We start from the raw sequence: 17,937 nt of genomic DNA, 5'->3' as shown, positions 1-17,937 counted from the left end.
ACCTTTGGCGTCGAGAACGGAGAGCTTACCACTGTGTTACCGTTACGATACACACGATGAAGTGAAAAATTTGAAATGTTATTGCATATGTAATTCCCTCCAAATTTTGAACACATTCTGTGTTTATAGATGTGGGAAGTACACACATATACACAGAAAACCAAAGATGGCATCAAGTGTTTGTATTTGCGGGAAGTACACACATATACACAGAAAACCAAAGATGACATCATGTGTTTGTATTTGTTGGAAGTACACACATATACACAGAAAACCAAAGATGGCATCAAGTGTTTGTATTTGCGGGAAGTACACACATATACACAGAAAACCAAAGATGACATCATGTGTTTGTATTTGTTGGAAGTACACACATATACACAGAAAACCAAATATGACAGTACATACACACAGAAAACCAAAGCTTACATCATGTGTTTGTATTTGTGTGAAATTAAATACATATACACAGAAAACCAAAGCTTACATCATGTGTTTGTATTTGTGGGAAGTACACACATATACACAGAAAACCAAAGATGACATCATGTGACCGGTAGTTTAAAGGATGTCTTAAGATTACATAAATGAACGATTATGATAACATCACACAAACCCAAATGTCTGTATATTAGCAAGTCATGCACCCTACTTCCTACACTGAAAACTTCCCAAAATACGATATGTTATCTTTTATTAAGGAAAAAACGAAATAACAATCTACGTAACAATATTTTCACGAAAGAGCTGAAATATGGCGAGATTTTGAAGCTATTGTTTTCTGGTGTAGCGGTTCTGTTTTACATACGTTACATATCCCGTGATACACAATGATATCATAAAAACAATTAAATAAAACTAGTGAAATTGAGGCGAAGACCGAACTTTAATTCCAAAATTTATAAAACGTAATACCCGACATCGGCTCACTGCCTGATTTCGCTGGTATTCTTATATTGGTGTATTTTGAAATAAATTTATTTGAAACATCGCATTTAAGATTTCCAATAATGTAAATATAGAATACAAAAGAGAGTTTAAAACATGACTTAAAAAAGAAGCCAAGTGTGACTTTCCTGACAAGTGTGGGTTGTCACGTGAACAAAGCTCACGATAACAGTGTTCTCCTTATCCCTATTACTGATCGCCTATATAGATGTGGCCGTGGTATGTCCGTTACGGTCTGCTGAGTTTCTTCACACCCTTGGGAATCCTTCTGGATGCATATTGACAATTCCCTTATCTAATGGTATCCATTAATGAATTTCTGTTATTTTCTGTACACGAATTTAAACTATATGAGATTTGCGAGTCCAACATGGTCCGTCTTTTAATACTTTTATTAAACTGTTAGTTATGATCTAGGGCCTATTAGTACGAATATCAGGACTACGTCATTCAAACTGGTTTGTAAAAATATAGACATATTTAACATGGCATCGAGAAATGGACGATCATGACAGGTACTCTGTTTTCGGCTAACACATGTAGATTTTTCGGACAGTGGAAGAAAGTAGTGCAGGTTTTAAAACAGTCGTTTGATTGTAATTTGTTAAGTTTGATTAGCTAAGCAGCTGATTCAGTTAACAAACCCAGACCTTTACACCGAGTTTTAGAAGAGATGGAACATCTGATTATCTGTGGCATTGTCCGGCTTTCTGCGTATGCAAGCCAACTGTACGCGAGGAGGAAGACAACTTTTCGAGTGTTAGCACATCGTCCTGAATGCACGAAATTCTGGTAATTGTGTAAGGAGGATTTTTTATAACATTGAAATCGGAATCATGATTCTTTGTCTACATAGGTATAGAGGAAACAGAAGGAAACAGCGTATATACTTGGGATTTTTTGGATTTTGATAGAAAGGTCTAAACAATATGCCAACAACATTTCCACATTCAATTAATTTGTCAGCGTATTGCATACATCAACAATACAACATAATCATATTGTGGGTGTATATCTGTCAGCTGTCCACATCTTCGAAAATTGCGATATTGGAAACAAGACATCGATTATCGAATCAAGTGCGTCATACATATACCATAGCAGGGAAGGAGGGAGGATGCAATATAGAAATGGAAAATTCACAATATGACAATCGAAATCATCATGCTTAATATCGTGTTTGAGAGAAAGTTGTCGTTGTAGGAAATCTAACATTCAGTACCATTTAATTGTAGAGGAAATATGACCATAAGAGTATACTAAACACCCAATCTACGACAGCACTTTTTTCTCGAGGGTCTGTATCTTTTCCAAAAATTTGGATACCTATGAGTGCTTAAAGAATGAAGAAAATACAACAAAACATACCAATATGTCAACTTAATCATAATTCAAACTTAAAAAACAATAAAACTTTGGCAAAATATGAACAAAGGAAATATTTACACGGAGACACATGAAGAAGTGCAAGGAGATTGAGACCAGATGTTCCGGAAGAGCAAGTCAGTATTGTCAAGTTCTTAGCTGAGAACAAGGTATAAAACAACGGAGCCAAAAGGCAAACTAACGAGCATCAAACACGTCCAGCTTCACATCACACAAAGAAATAGAATATTTCTCAATGTGATCATTATGACGACCGTAAAACTTCCACGTAATTCTTATCAACCTTAATCTTTTAAAACCCTACGTTACGAGTTACGACAAAGCTAATCAATGATGTGTGAGCTATGAAAGAAGGTGAAAGATTATCAAAACATGATCAGTTGTGTACCTCTATGGGGACTTGAAAAAAATGGCGAATCTACAACAAAGTGTGACTAAAACTATGGCTAATATAGATCATATATGAACATAACTGGAGTTATCATACACTTCCATTCGGATTTTTCCCGTTACTATATCGTAAACATACGCACGTGTTTTGATTCAAAGTATGTAAATAAAAGATAATGAAGTATTGTAATGTTACAGCTGATCAGGGGGCGGATCGATATAGCATAACATGTATCGTTTATTACCCATCATTCAAATTAAAACCTCTCCCGGAGTATTTCGAGGAGATAAAGAAATAACTCGTCATGTCGTTACCTGTTCACGTTTCAGACATCGATCTCATCAGGTCGAAATCAAGTCACTTGGTTTCCACCAATAGAATGCACGTCCTTGCCCTACCACAACAAATTGTCATGATTTTTTGGAACCATGAACTCTTGAACTATGTGGTGTCTTGACCCGGAGCCAAATATCTCTCTCTATCTATGAAACTGAATGGCGCCCGTGCCATATCACGTAAGTTGCTACCCGATAAAACTTCGTTTCTCTTCCAACCCTCTTTTGCGAGTTCGCGTTCATTTTTTTTGTTTTTTTGTTTTTTTTTTTTGAAATCAGGACATTTTTTCTCGTAATTTATACATAGGACTTCTGTCTCTATCTGCTTTAGTTGTAAATTGGTCTTAGTTAATAATACGCACTTATTAAAAGCAATTTCATCATACACGATCTACTTTCAGGGGGAAATGAGGCCACCGTTTCTATATATAGAGCAAGAAAAATCCTCATTGTGCCGACTTACTTAATGTTTTATGCCATTGAAATGAAACTGCGACTACTTAAATAACCCCAAATGACCATCACCGCTCTTGAATATCGCAAAGGTTATAATTAAGATCGCTATTTCTATTAATCTTTGTTTTACATACTCGCTCCTTTTGATCATAAGTAGTGCAGCCTCGTTCTGATGGTTACTGAATTAAACATTTTTTTAGCATTTTGCGTTTTATCCGATTATATAATCTTTCCGAAGTTATTCTCGTCCTTTTGATAACAGATGTTTCCAAATCAAGGTAGATATAGTTATGGGTAAATCGTCTCTGGTGCCTGATCAATAAGTCCCTGTTGTAATCACAATACATTCATTATATATTTACTTCCTTCAATTATTTGTAAGTTTATCCGTCAAAACACTTTTCCTGGAGTTACAAGAGATGAAATATTAATGTAGTATTTCAATATATATATATATGACAAACTAATGATGCGGGTAACATACCCTACTAGAGTCGGACTATATTTTAGCTCGGACTTATTTTTGTCTTTGTCATTCAAGTATTTCATCAGATATGGATTTGCCTGAATGATTTTAAAAACAGTTTTAATTCCTCTTCGCGGTGAGTGGTTAAACATATGTGCATGCGTGTGTAGTGTAATGTAGCAGAGAACCTTCGATCGACATACCTAGACGGAAACAGAAGTACTAAAGGACTTTAACGGTAGTAGACTAATCAAGAACACGCCGAGTGGGATTTTTATTCAGCCGTGACATTTATATTGATTCCCTGCAGGTCGATGATGGATTTACTTGATTTAAGCTTGGTACTGATGTGTTTAATGACGTCGAGTTGTACACCACAACAGGACCACGGTAAGTAGACTTCCATGACATTCACATTGAGCTCCACGTGGTTTTCAGTACGTTCGCCGTGTTGTAGTCAAGAAGCTTCACCTGGTCTTTTGTGTTTACATATTACGCAACATGCCACATGCTTGCGTGATACTACTACGTGTGTAATGTCAAAGGTCGTGTATTCACACAATACATAGTACTAGTTATCCGAGCAGTACTGGTGTAGGGTCATTGGTGAAATATATAAAAATACGACAGTTAATTAAATATAGTGCGATTCGCCGGCGTAGTGTACTGTAGTGTATACCACACATGTAACGACCTCTCTCACATACGTATATCATCAATGTCGCTCATTAAATACTGCCAATTCATTTTCGTATCGTTGTAAACATGTGTCAACTTTTTTCAAAATGCTTATGGATGCCGCCATTTTAAAAGCGTGTAATAAACAGTATGAAATCGGACGACATTTTCCGGGTTACCGGAATATCCTTTGGGACAAACTCTCAAGATTTTTTTCAAGTGCTTTTGCTTTGTTTGTTTGTTATCATCCCTCGCACAATAAGTTGGCGGGGATATACAAATGGGTTTCGTCGGTCCGTCCTTCCGTCCGCCCGGATGCTGTTTTCCGCATGATATCATTTGAAGGACTGGTCAGATTTTGATGAAACTTGGTTGGTACATTTATTACGTTAGCCCCTTGCCCAAGTTCCATTAACAGCAAATTCCACGCATATTTAACGAGGCTGCTGTGACCTGATCGGAAGATATCTTTTCTGGTTTTTCATGTTGCTCAATTTAAATGTATATATTTCACAAATGGACACAGGCGGAAAATCTTGATGAATAAACCATTGTTTTGTTTTTGGTATTGTTCTTTTATTTATTATTTTTTTTACAGAAATATGCAGACAAAAAAAAGTCATTTGTACAGCATAAAATATTATCAATTTCATCACATAACGTTCATTTTAGAAATATATTTACATGTATTAAAATGCTGATACTAACTGATTTTGATATTGTCTAGCTCCACAGTTTTGGAATAACAAGGCCCAGGATGACATGAGAAAAGCATTGAATTCCCTCCCTAATACCAACATCGCGAGAAACGTTATCCTTTTCATCGGCGACGGCATGAGCATATCAACTGCAACAGCTGCCCGAATTCGACGAGGTCAGATTCAGGGACGAACTGGCGAGGAAACCGTCCTGAAATTTGAAGAGTTCCCACATGTTGGGCTTCTGAAGGTATTCTTCTCTCTGTCACTTTGAATAAACTCATACATGAAGTACACTGTAGGTTTTCAGAAGTCCTTTTACTTTTATACAGGAGCGGAGATAGAATACGTCTGATATTGGGCAGCTAATAGTGGGACGCACGTGTAAGTCGCGAATGGTTTCTTTAACCTCTGAATAGGGTCTGCATTCTTCCACACGGTCTAATGCATACCACTGCATGATTGTAAAAGGAAAAAGAACAGCCCCTGTAGAATCGGGGATTCAGGTGTGTTTCTTTCATGTCCTCTGTTGAGGGGACATTGAAGAGGCTGAAAAAGAACTCCTGTATCATTGCAACATTTGCTAGTATTTGTCTTTCCAGTCTGCTCCAGCTTTGTTTTAATTTCAATTCTTGGTGTCTCTCTTTACAAACCGTCTTCCATAATGCTCTGTGAAGTTACACTGTCTTTGGGTTACAATGTCCTTTACTTACAATATCCTTAAGTTATAATGTCCTTCCGTTACAATGTCCTTATGTTACAATGTCCTTGATTTAAACATATTTTATTGTATCAGTTATATACAAGGGATTGGGCACAAGTTATCCAACTTATATTAAGCCCTTTCCCAACAACATATTTACAAAATATACATATTCAAGGTGGCATTTTAAGATATATCATAGAAAATGAGTTCTGCTGAGATGAAAGGAGAGAGTAGAAGGAGAGCGAGATGGAAAGACAGAAGGTGAGGAGGGGAGGAGGGGAGGTGGATCAAAATCTATTTGTATTAATAATAAATTGCTGAGTGTGAAGACATATTTTACTGTTTTCGTCTTTGGATAATTTATTACTTCCATGTAAGATTAGTTGCAGGTTCAATGGGATAAAATCATTTAGTTCTCGGTAAAAAATAATTCTTTGGTCTGCATACTTATTACAAACAAAAAAGAAATGGTATGTGTCTTCAACAGAATGACCACATTGGCAGTGTTGATAATCAATTAAATTTGCATGAAATAAATCATTATTTAATGTACTAGATCCATTTCTTAGTCTTGCATGTAAAACATTACTTTTTCTATCACCAATTGTATAATAAATAGGAACTTTGGCATTTTTTAGTGAACAAAGAGATTTTTTGAAAGCTGTGACTGACTCATTCTGTCTGATATTGATATCTAAATTGTTCCAGAGCCGAATAGAAGAAGGGAAAAATGATTTGTTAATAAGCTGTAATCTGAAGTTAGGTAAAATGTAGTTGTTAGCATTTCTGAGATTATATGGTGAGTTTTCAGCTACTAAAGAAGGTAAAAGAGAGGTGAGATAATTTGGAGTGAGGTTGTCCTTAAGTTACAATGTCCATTACTTACAATGTCCTTAAGTTACGGTGTCCTTTACTTACAATATCCTTAAGTTACAATATCCTTTACTTACAATATCCTTAAGTTACAATATTCTTTACTTACAATATCCTTAAGTTACAATGTCCTTAAGTTACGGTGTCCTTAAGTTACAATGTCCTTAAGTTACGGTGTCCTTAAGTTACAATGTCCTTAAGTTACGGTGTCCTTTACTTACAATATCCTTAAGTTACAATGTCCTTTACTTACAATGTCCTTAAGTTACGGTGTCCTTTACTTACAATATCCTTAAGTTACAATATCCTTTACTTACAATGTCCTTAAGTTACAATGTCCTTAAGTTACGGTGTCCTTAAGTTACAATGTCCTTAAATTACGGTGTCCTTTACTTACAATATCCTTAAGTTACAATGTCCTTTACTTACAATGTCCTTAAGTTAACAATGTCCTTAAGTTACGGTGTCCTTTACTTACAATATCCTTAAGTTACAATATCCTTTACTTACAATGTCCTTAAGTTACAATATCCTTTACTTACAATATCCTTTACTTACAATATCCTTAAGTTACAATATCCTTTACTTACAATGTCCTTAAGTTACGGTGTCCTTTACTTACAATATCCTTAAGTTACAATATCCTTTACTTACAATGTCCTTAAGTTACGGTGTCCTTTACTTACAATATCCTTAAGTTACAATATCCTTTACTTACAATATCCTTAAGTTACAATATCCTTTACTTACAATGTTACAATATCCTTTACTTACAATGTCCTTAAGTTACAATATCCTTTACTTACAATGTCCTTAAGTTACGGTGTCCTTTACTTACAATATCCTTAAGTTACAATATCCTTTACTTACAATGTCCTTAAGTTACAATATCCTTTACTTACAATATCCTTAAGTTACAATATCCTTAAGTTACGGTGTCCTTAAGTTACAATATCCTTTTACTTGCCAGACGTACCCAGTAGACCGACAAACAGCAGACTCGGCGTCCACGGCCACGGCGTTACTGTCCGGTGTAAAAACCAAGTACTACCTCGTAGGTCTGGACGCTTCGGCAACACGAGGGGACTGTGAGTCCTCTCAGGGGGCTAAACTTAAAACTATGGTGGACTGGGCAGAAGAGGAAGGTCTGTACTATATAATGGTGTACTGTTTTAACGATGTCGCATGAATCTTGTATGGTACTTCAATATTATTTTCGACGCCGTATATTATAATTATAATCTTTGTTTGTTTGACCTCAGTGATGTAATGAGACCTATCTATCTTAAAGAAAGTATAATAAAAAGCATGTAAGGTAAAATGTCATCTTGGCATTTCCTGTCTTGTCGTGCATCAGTTTACACGCTTAGAGTATAATTGCATGTAGAATGCGATGTTTTGTAAAGGAAACCATAACAGCTCAATCTGTAGAGCGACAAACTATGTAGTCACAGTTGAATATGATACGACTGGTGTGGTTCGATGAAACCTACTCAGCTGTGTTCTTTAGGTTGCTAAGGTCATGAACTGCCGTGTGATGCTTTTGGATTTATCCTTGGGAAAGTGTACACTTTACAGCAAGTGATTTGTATAGCATGCAACATGCATGTTGTTCATTGAAGTAGCCAGCTACAATAAAGAATTCCCGCCTCTAAATGACTCTGATTATTCATTGGTTGAAAAATCCGACAAACAAACATTAACATTTTGAAATTCTAAATTAGTTATGACAATTTCACTTCTGTCGACATTTACATCTTTTGACTTTGCCTATCTCTGTATATCTTATTTCCAGGTAAGTCGACAGGTATCGTAACGACAACACGTCTGACTCACGCCACACCCAGCTCGGCGTACGCGCACTCTGTAGAAAGGGATTGGGAGGGTGACGTTAAAATGACAAACGTCGCAGGCAACTGTCGGGACATTGCACAGCAGTTCGTCTACGAGAATGGACACATCGAGGTACGTCTGGTGGAAATCGAAGTACCATAATGTTTTCTGTTACTGGTGCATTAGGCATGTATTGTACTGAATGTTAAGACCCTGTAAATTTGATTATTTACATCATTTGTTGATACTTTGTAATGATTTTTGGACTCGGACATCCGAGTCTTTGACAAATGTTTTCTGGTGTTTCTCATTACATTTCTTAGTAATGGACCTCATCAAAAGTTTTGAACTTGTTTTCTGGGCTCTCCTGAAAAAGCCCACTACAAAAATAACTGCATCTGTGCCGTCATTGATTTGACTATACCATGCTTGTATACCGGTATTTGCCAGTACAGACGAATGGTTAAAGATCACGCGCAGATTCCGTGAGAGTTGAAGCTTTGAGAACTGTTTACACACAACGTCATTTTTTAACGTCGAACAGGAAATGCAATCCATAATCTGGATCGGTATTGAAAACAATTTATAAATATCCCGTTAGCTATGGTGTGTGGCCCTCTGGGACTCTCAGTCTATTTATGAAACAGGTAGCTTTTGGTGGAGGAAGGAGACATTTTATTCCTAATAATGTTCCTGATCCAGAGGCAAATTTTACGTATGCAAGATACCAGAGACGGGACAATCGCAATCTTCTGAACGTAAGTATTTTACCAACAGATAAAGATAATTACTTCTGGCATCATCTTTGATCCCACTAACATATCTTATTATATATGGCACGGCTACCAAAGGCTCTAGGTAGAACAATATTAGGACAAATATCGTTCGACAATTCCGGCCATGCATATCACGAAATAAACACTTGCTGAGGAAGAGACACTGTTAGTATTCTTTATTATGAGAAAATAGAAATATTTTACTGAAGTCAAATTTCTAGTGTCTTTAATTGACATTCTTTTCTTTCTTTCAAACCTAGATCAATTGATTTCAATATCTTCTTGTTTTTACCAAAATATAATGTTGATTGTTACACACTAAAAACCTGAAAAAACCAAAAACGCTCAGCGTTCCAGAACAGGTGGAAATAAGGATGTGTTTGCGTTCAATATATGGGCAAGAATTCGCCAATGAAATTTTAGTGTCAAAGTAGTTTATCCAATAAAACAAACAAAATCATGCAAGTATGGAGAATAAACATTGTTTAACTATTAAAGTTGGTTTATTTTTATCGTCATATGAAAAAACAATTGATCTAATTGATTAAATGACAAGGAAGCAGCACAAGTTGTACGCCGCCAGTGGATAAATTATAGGCAAAAAGTGTGATATTTCTGCAGTAGTGAAACTTCTAGTCGTATTTATTAAATGCCTGAAGAATTGTGGTGCTGTAAAAGTTGTTAATCAACTGCAAAATGATTGGTCAATCGATAAAAAAACGCTTGTTTTGTACAGGATTTGATTAATGCTGCAAAAAAATAGGATTGAAAATAGACCAATGTACGTAACTTTTTACATCAACAAACGTTACGTGCACGTTTCCCTCAGTAAATTTGTTTGGAAACGCGTCTTCGACACGGCATTTGCAAATTTACGAAGTGTCAACACAAGGTATGATATGATTGTCGTAATTTTCATCAATCAAATGGAGTTCGGAAAGTATATCGGGTAATAAATTATAATTAATTTTTGTGTCCAAATTGCCCTTAAATACCCCCTGTCTTTAGAACAGTTGTATTTCGGTAACAGATCGTGTAACGATAATGTTTTATGCGATATTTCGACCCGCTCCCAGTTACGTTAACACGTGACTATGCAGTTTTCCAAAATAGCGTCTATTGGTGTAGAGGAACTCGGAGGAGACCACGGAATCTGGTAATTTTGATCACGTAACAAAGTGTTACTCACACATTCGGAGTAAAATATGATCTTTGAAAATGTTGTGTGATTTTGTCTTTGTATTTTTCAACAAACAAACAAAAAAAAAAAAAAAAAAAACCCAGTAGATCTGGTATTTGAAACAGGTTTGACGTCACGATAGCGATTTTTTGGTGGGAACGATTTCCGTACGTATCCTTGACCCGAAAATAAATAGTTGCACGTTTTTTGTTGTCAATGTTACATGCGACTACTTAAACGATATCATATTTGAGATATGTGGGAGTATAATTATAATTTACATACAGATCGTGTATTCGGGGAAATTTTATGTTTTAATAGCATTTCTGGCACGCTTTATAATTTTTGTGTCCATGTTACATGCAACATATGTGTAACTACTTTATTACTGAAATGAGAAGGTTGCAAAAATATTGATAGAATTTTCTGTATACGACAGTAACACAATGAAAAAAAAAGACTTTTCTTGTTTACCAAGAACATAATTCTGATTATATTTATCTCCTAATAATTGCATGTAACATTGACAGAACAATAAGGGGAAACCTGTTTTCATAGAATATCTTAAATACATAATAAATTTGAAAAACGCAATTTTTTAAGTCGAGATGATGGACAATGTTTTGAGATAAACAAACCAAATACTAAACTTTAAACAGGTCAAAGAACCACCAATCTCAGTTTGGGAACAGTGTCAATGTTACATGCTCTAAATTCATTAATTCTCTTTGTTCTTAACTGAAGTAAGTTTCAAAATGATGTTTTTGTTACACATAGAAAGTCACCATTTAAAGTTATACTTCAAACAAAATTTGTAGGCTTATGAATATTTCAATCTTTTTCTTTCAATGTCACACTTAGGGTTACATTAGCTAATTCTTGCCCATATGTTAACGAAATTGGAAAAGTGATGGATATCCTTAGTGGAAAGATATTATAAAAATCCGTGTAACAAGAGACTGTTTTATGATAAAGGAGAGGAGTAAACTAACTTTATCTCCGGTGTTGACACAATCCCTTTTCTGAGGCAGTGATTTGTGTCGTGAAATCTATTATTGGAAAGGTCGCGCAGGATGTTCGGCTAATATGATTATAACTTATGGCTCTTTTCCCTTCTCACAACACGTAGTACTGGCAGGAGCAGAGAGAAGAAGAAGGGAAACGGTACAAATATGTGTGGAACAAACACCAGTTTGATGCCATAGATCCCAACAATGTTGACAGTGTTTTAGGTACGTATTTCATACAAATGGTGTGGAAGAATAAATCGGATGCTCTCTCTGATTACTGTGATGTTCTGTGAAGCATTTGTAATAGCTTAAGTATGATACTTGGAAGTGTCTAATGCACCATCTGCAACTTCTGTTGAACTTTTAGGACTATTTGCTCCCAGTCATATGCAGTACGAGCTTGAGAGAGACAATGGTCCTCTAGGAGAACCTTCACTGGCGGAAATGACGTCAAAGGCTATTAAAATTTTACAGAAAAACGACAAAGGATTTTTCCTCCTGGTAGAAGGTATATATCGCCCAGATTTACCTTGTAATGTGAGCTATTTGATAAAGAGTGTAATGATCTTCCGTGGTATCAATGTAAGATTTCATCTTTATTGCACATTATGTTCTTACCAACAGGGGGCCGTATTGACCACGCCCACCACCTTAACAAGGCAAAGAAAGCCCTCCACGAAACCCTGGCTCTAGAGGACGCCGTAAAAGAGGCTGTCACACTGACAGACGAAGAGGACACGCTAATCGTAGTAACGGCAGACCATTCACACGTATTCGCGGTGGGCGGGTATCCATCTAGAGGAAACGATATCCTAGGTATACTGCTGATACTATTGTTTACGGTTTCTGACAGCTTAATACTAGTTAGTTATTGTCCATATGTAACACTTGCAGCTAAATTCATAACCAAAACATCCAGAAGACGATTTTCCTTTGGTACATTTTTCATAGATATCCCTCTAAAACTTACTTTTATGCATATCTTTTTCTAGCTTCGTCAAAGAGCTTGAATCATTATAAAAAATGATTGATATTGCATGTCATCATGTTCTAATTGATGTGCTTGTCTTAGAAGGTAATATACCTGGAGATATTTCGCAGGCTCTTTCTTCCTCATATTACCTTAGTGTCTGGTATAACATTACTCTTCAGTAATGATGTACCCAGGACGTGGAATCAACATTTTGAAGAATATTGATGTAATGTTACACTTGGTCTCCATGTATACCAGTGAAAGATGTATGGGATACTAGCAATTTTTATGTTTTATTATACTGAACCCCATAAAAACGCAAGTACATTTTCACGTGAAAAGTTTTAGTTTGACCTTTTATATACTACTGTTAATATCAATAATATAAGTTGTGAATGTAAATGAGGTGATTTTTGTTCACTCCCGACACTGTTCGCACCGACACATGCGCAATGCGTAAAATTGGATTCTGCACGTGCAATCACGGATGTTGCAAATACAGGTGAGTTTTCACCGAGATGTGTCCTTTATAAAGTGGTTCATCATAAAAACATTATTCACTGAAGGTAGAGCGAATAATACTCACGAAACACTATGCCACGTTTAACACAATTGCAGAGAGGAACGGCTCTTGGAAGTTTGCAGGCGGGTACCTCCGGCACTATTGGGATGTCATGTTAGCACTATCACCAGGCTTGCTGGACGCTTCCAACATACAAGTTCCGTTTCGGATCTTCTCCGGACGGGTTAGACTAAGGGCGACAACTCAGGCCCAATATAGCTACATCCGGGGAAATCACCTTCGTAACCGAGACCATCCGGCGTCGCAAACGTGAACATATCAATAACTACAGACGTCCTTACGTAGGGCCTATTATCACTCAGCGCCATCGACAGCAACGTCTTCAATGGGCAAGGCATCATCAACGATGGTGTCGTGTTGACTGGCGACGAGTTCTTTTATCAAAAGAATCTCGATTTCATCTTTCCCAAGCTGATTGCCGATTGCGTGTGTGGTGTCGTCATAACGAACTTTATGCCGATTGTTGTGTCCTGCAGACTAACAGATGGGATGGCGGCAGCATGATGGTATAAAGAGCCTTCATTTACCACCATCGGACACCTCTTCACGTCTTACGTCGTTTCTTTGTTTGCTGCACAGCCGCAACTACAGTTTTACCAGCAAGATAACGCCCGTCCCATACTGCTCGAGTACCTATGGGTTTCATTGCACAGAAAAATGTGAATGTCCATCCTTGGCCGTCTCTTTCACCGGATATTGCACCAATAGAACTTGTGTGGGATGAAATTAGGAGAAGAATCGCTGCTGGTGGAGCCCCGTTGACGTTGACACAGCTAGGCCAGAGACTCCTCCAGCAGGAACGGAACAATTTGCCCCTGGCATTCTTCCAGACTCTCAGCAGTTTCATGAGACGGCGTTGCACCGCCTGTATCACTGCCCAAAGCGGACACACGCATCATTGATTGATTTGTGATTTTCCTTTCATCATAGAGGTTCCTTCATTAAATAGACAATATGGATTGTAAATTTTATTAAATGAAATGTAGCCAGGTTTTGTTTAATTGCAACGATTGAATACATCAGTAAAACTTCAGTTCCTGTTTTTGATTTGTTACAAAAACGTATATGAAGTCAGACTTTTCAGTATAATAGAGAAAGAAAGACTTTCTGGTGTAGTTTGATTGTAATAAACAGTGATTTATTGGACAAAGCCCTTATTGTCTAATTTAATGAGCATCTTTATTATTAAATATTGATTGTGTTCCGAAATATAAAACTAATTCTATGAACAGTGAATTTCACTGCGATGAAAACGTGTCTTCCACGCTTGCCAAGTAAGTAAAATTACGACACAATACCGTGTAAAGTTGTGTCAGTAACGACCTCAAAACACGCACTCTCCATAAATAATTGATTTGTTATATTACATGAAGGTGCTGTGGATGACGTGCCTGAACAGTACCTTCCACCAGATCGGAAAGGGTTTACCACCATTACCTACGGGAACGGTCCCGGGTATGAAAACGGAAGCAGAGCGGACCCCCGGTTTACTGACACTAGTAAGATAAATACTATGTAGTGTTTGGGTACACCCCTCCCTAATAAATTGTATATAGTGGCACAGCTAATATACGTACCTTTAATTAATGTTACACCCCTCCCTAATAAATTGTATATAGTGGCACAGCTAATATACGTACCTTTAATTAATGTTACTTTAACATATACATCATCAAAGATGTGTAAAATCCTCCATATCATTTACAAAAAGAAATTCCTAGATAAACGTGATAATTAAGAAAATCTAAAAAAATTTAACTCATCTTCTTTATTTATCCACAGTTCCTGATAATACAGATTCCTCTGTATGAGCACCTTATCTTGATCTTAACCTCTGACAAATCAAAGGAATGCATGATAGGAGTGGCGTTTCCTTGTCGTAAAAACTTCCCATTTCTTGATAGTAACACCTGTCGTTAAAACTTGTTGCAGTTAAATAAATATTAAATATATTGTTCCCTAAATCACGATTTCTGAGATAGATGTTTTCAGAAATAGAAAACTTCTTCCAACACATGATAGCTGTATGGGGATAGATCAATGGGCTTTTTGTGCGGAAATTATAATTCGTTGTAGGATATGAAGGCCGTTAGTATGCCACATGTCTTAGTTGTTGCTGCCTCGTGATAATTTTGAGAACATGTTTGCCACATATTTACGTTTCGTGAAAATCCTTTGACATTTTTTTTTTATTTCTGAATATTTGGTTGTCATGATCATATAGGCAAATAGAACTGGGCAACAGGCGAAGCCAATGCAAGCCCTCTCCTTGCTACCGTAAACAAATATGAATTAAATGAAAGGTTCGTAGATAATACAGAAATATTTGAGGAGTGTTATAATTATAATAACTAACATCAGCCATTTTCTCTTTTATTTGTGTAGCTACTAACGACTACGTTTTCCCGAGCGCAGTTCCTTTGGGAGAAGACACCCATGGAGCTGATGACGTAGCAGTTTACGCGCAAGGCCCCATGGCGCACCTCATACACGGGGTACATGAACAGAATTACGTAGCTCACGTGATGGCGTACGCTTCCTGTATGGGGATCAACAAGGGTCACTGCGTCCATTACAACATCATCAACGCTGGACCGACACATACTCCACAATGGGCTATGTTAATCATACTTTTAGTTCATACGGTGCAGACTAATATATGTTTTTGACATCTATTTGTTTAGTGTAGTTAGTTAAGTGTTAGTTTACAAGAAATCTATAATCACACACGTCTTAATAGCTTTATGTATTATGTGGTATGTCTAAAGTTACGTGCACTTCTAACACCAAATGCAGATATTTGTGCACGGATTAGGTAAATTATGCAACAGTAACTCCTTATTTTGGGCATTTTTTACTATGTTAACTGACAGGCGAACAAACATTTGTATCATACAAGGAGTTGTACGTTATACATGGTGGAATAGCAAATAGACAAGTACTAGTCTTTCATAGGGTTATCCGGGTGATCGCATCTCAGTTCTTCAATAACAAAGGACAAGAGGTAAACCGCGCTTCACGCGAGTTCTCTTGTGGTAGAATAATCAGATACATGGAAAATGTTTCTGTTCAACAAACTCGTTTATTGTTTAGAGTCACGCATTTTGCAGATGTTGTGTAATATCGAGGAATATTTTGACCCGGTACTATGTGAAGCCCGGCTTGTGTATGGACTATTTTCTTTACGTTATATTTATTTACACAGATTCATGTTCTACAACAAACCTGGGACAATCTGTAACATTTCCATATACAACTTTAACTGCATTATTTGACCAGGGACGGAAGAGTGCTGGAAATTTAGATTAGGTAAGGATAAAACCCTACACCTGTAAGAGCCGGTCACAAAGTTGGAGATGGTGATACATGGCACATATCAATAGATGGGTGAAAGTTCAACTAGATCACTTCCAGACTGTTATGGATTATGCGGTAGAGTAGAGATTGGTGTGTAACTGGAGAGTTCAACTAGATCACTTCCAGACTGTTATGGATTATGCGGTAGAGATTGGTGTGTAACTAGACTTGAAGTGGGTGATGGTGCGGGAGAAGAAAGACTGAGTATTTATCTTTAACCCTTGTTAATGCTGGTGATTTATCTGAGAGTGATTGGTGTTGTCTGTTGGTAGAGTTATAGACAATAACTCTTGTAAACTTATCTGTTTATCCATTTCTTTTTTTGTAATAAGACCGCGAATGTATTGTCAGAACACTTATGAGTAGAGAAAATGTGTGCTCTGAGGCAAGGCTGTGTTGGAAATGTGCGAGTTTTTACAAGAAGTTCTGCTTATATTACAAAATTGATAACTGTCGGCGAGACAAGGCCTAGCAATCAGAAAGAGCCAAGGAGTACTTATAACACCAACCAAGTGGTCATTATAGGCCTATACATGTGTCCTAAAAGGTGCAGGGTCTGTAATGCTTTGCTCTTGACGTTGTTAATTGGCGTATGTTTTAGGTTCTGTCTTGGAAAGCTAATGATTCGTTTGGTGGCGCTGTTGACACTCGTCTTCATATGAATCTGGCAGAATATGGAAAAAACGATGACAACTTCAGTCATTACGTCTGTCAGATCTGACACTCGTGTTAGGCATAATACAGTGTAGTCGTGTAATGATGTAAATATGCATCCATTTAACGAAACACAGACTCATGTCCTCCTTCACACAAATACGCGCTTGCGTAACACATGAAAAAAAAATGAAGCAAAATTATTTGCCAGTTTTGATTTTTTTGAAATATTATAAATATCTTAAAGCATATTGGTAAGCGCTTCTTTTCCTTGTGATAATGATAATGATAAACTTATTTATTTTACAACAATTACGAAACAAGTTTTTCTAACTTATACTAATCACTCTTGTTGGCCCGGATGAAAGCGCGCGAGGGGTCTTAATGTGAATGGTAGGCACAATGATATTTGACCACCTAACAATTATCTTTGTTTTTGAATGGATGTGTAAACATGTTAATGACATATATCTATGCTGTGGTTCTCCTTGGTCTACCTGTGTAACTTGCATATTTGTGACGTTTGTAGTGATATCTATTACTTATGTGGGTTTTTTTTTTAATTTGTTAACTACGACAGGTGAGCATTATTTCACCTATATATTCTTAATGTATATATTTTGTTTTCGATCAG

At 36.7% G+C, this 17,937-nt stretch overlaps 1 protein-coding gene across 1 annotated transcript; it reads left to right on the top strand.

Annotated features, from left to right (window-relative positions):
* Window positions 1-4,299: 4,299 nt before the first annotated feature.
* LOC132546764 (alkaline phosphatase-like) lies at window positions 4,300-15,961 on the top strand. The gene is made up of 10 exons (XM_060210482.1): window positions 4,300-4,372; window positions 5,388-5,608; window positions 7,908-8,082; window positions 8,733-8,902; window positions 9,418-9,528; window positions 11,856-11,958; window positions 12,104-12,244; window positions 12,361-12,552; window positions 14,666-14,791; window positions 15,678-15,961. The coding sequence occupies exons 1-10, from the start codon at window positions 4,300-4,302 to the stop codon at window positions 15,959-15,961; spliced, it is 1,596 nt and encodes a 531-aa protein (XP_060066465.1).
* The last annotated feature ends 1,976 nt before the right edge of the window (window positions 15,962-17,937 follow it).

Source organism: Ylistrum balloti, unplaced genomic scaffold, assembly GCF_031769215.1.
Source record: "Ylistrum balloti isolate Yb309-2 unplaced genomic scaffold, AGI_CSIRO_Ybal_v1 Utg369912, whole genome shotgun sequence".
In the NCBI taxonomy this organism is placed as follows: domain Eukaryota; kingdom Metazoa; phylum Mollusca; class Bivalvia; order Pectinida; family Pectinidae; genus Ylistrum; species Ylistrum balloti.
The sequence above is the reverse complement of the archived record's forward strand: the minus strand, read 5'-3'. Positions and strand labels throughout refer to the sequence as shown.

Excerpts from the sequence above, each read along its gene's own strand:
- LOC132546764 (XM_060210482.1), top strand. The coding sequence starts at position 4,300 with ATGGATTTACTTGATTTAAGCTTGGTACTGATGTGTTTAATGACGTCG. Across the intron at positions 5,609-7,907 it reads CACATGTTGGGCTTCTGAAG|ACGTACCCAGTAGACCGACA; the intron begins GTATTCTTCTCT and ends TTTACTTGCCAG. Across the intron at positions 8,903-9,417 it reads ACGAGAATGGACACATCGAG|GTAGCTTTTGGTGGAGGAAG; the intron begins GTACGTCTGGTG and ends TTTATGAAACAG.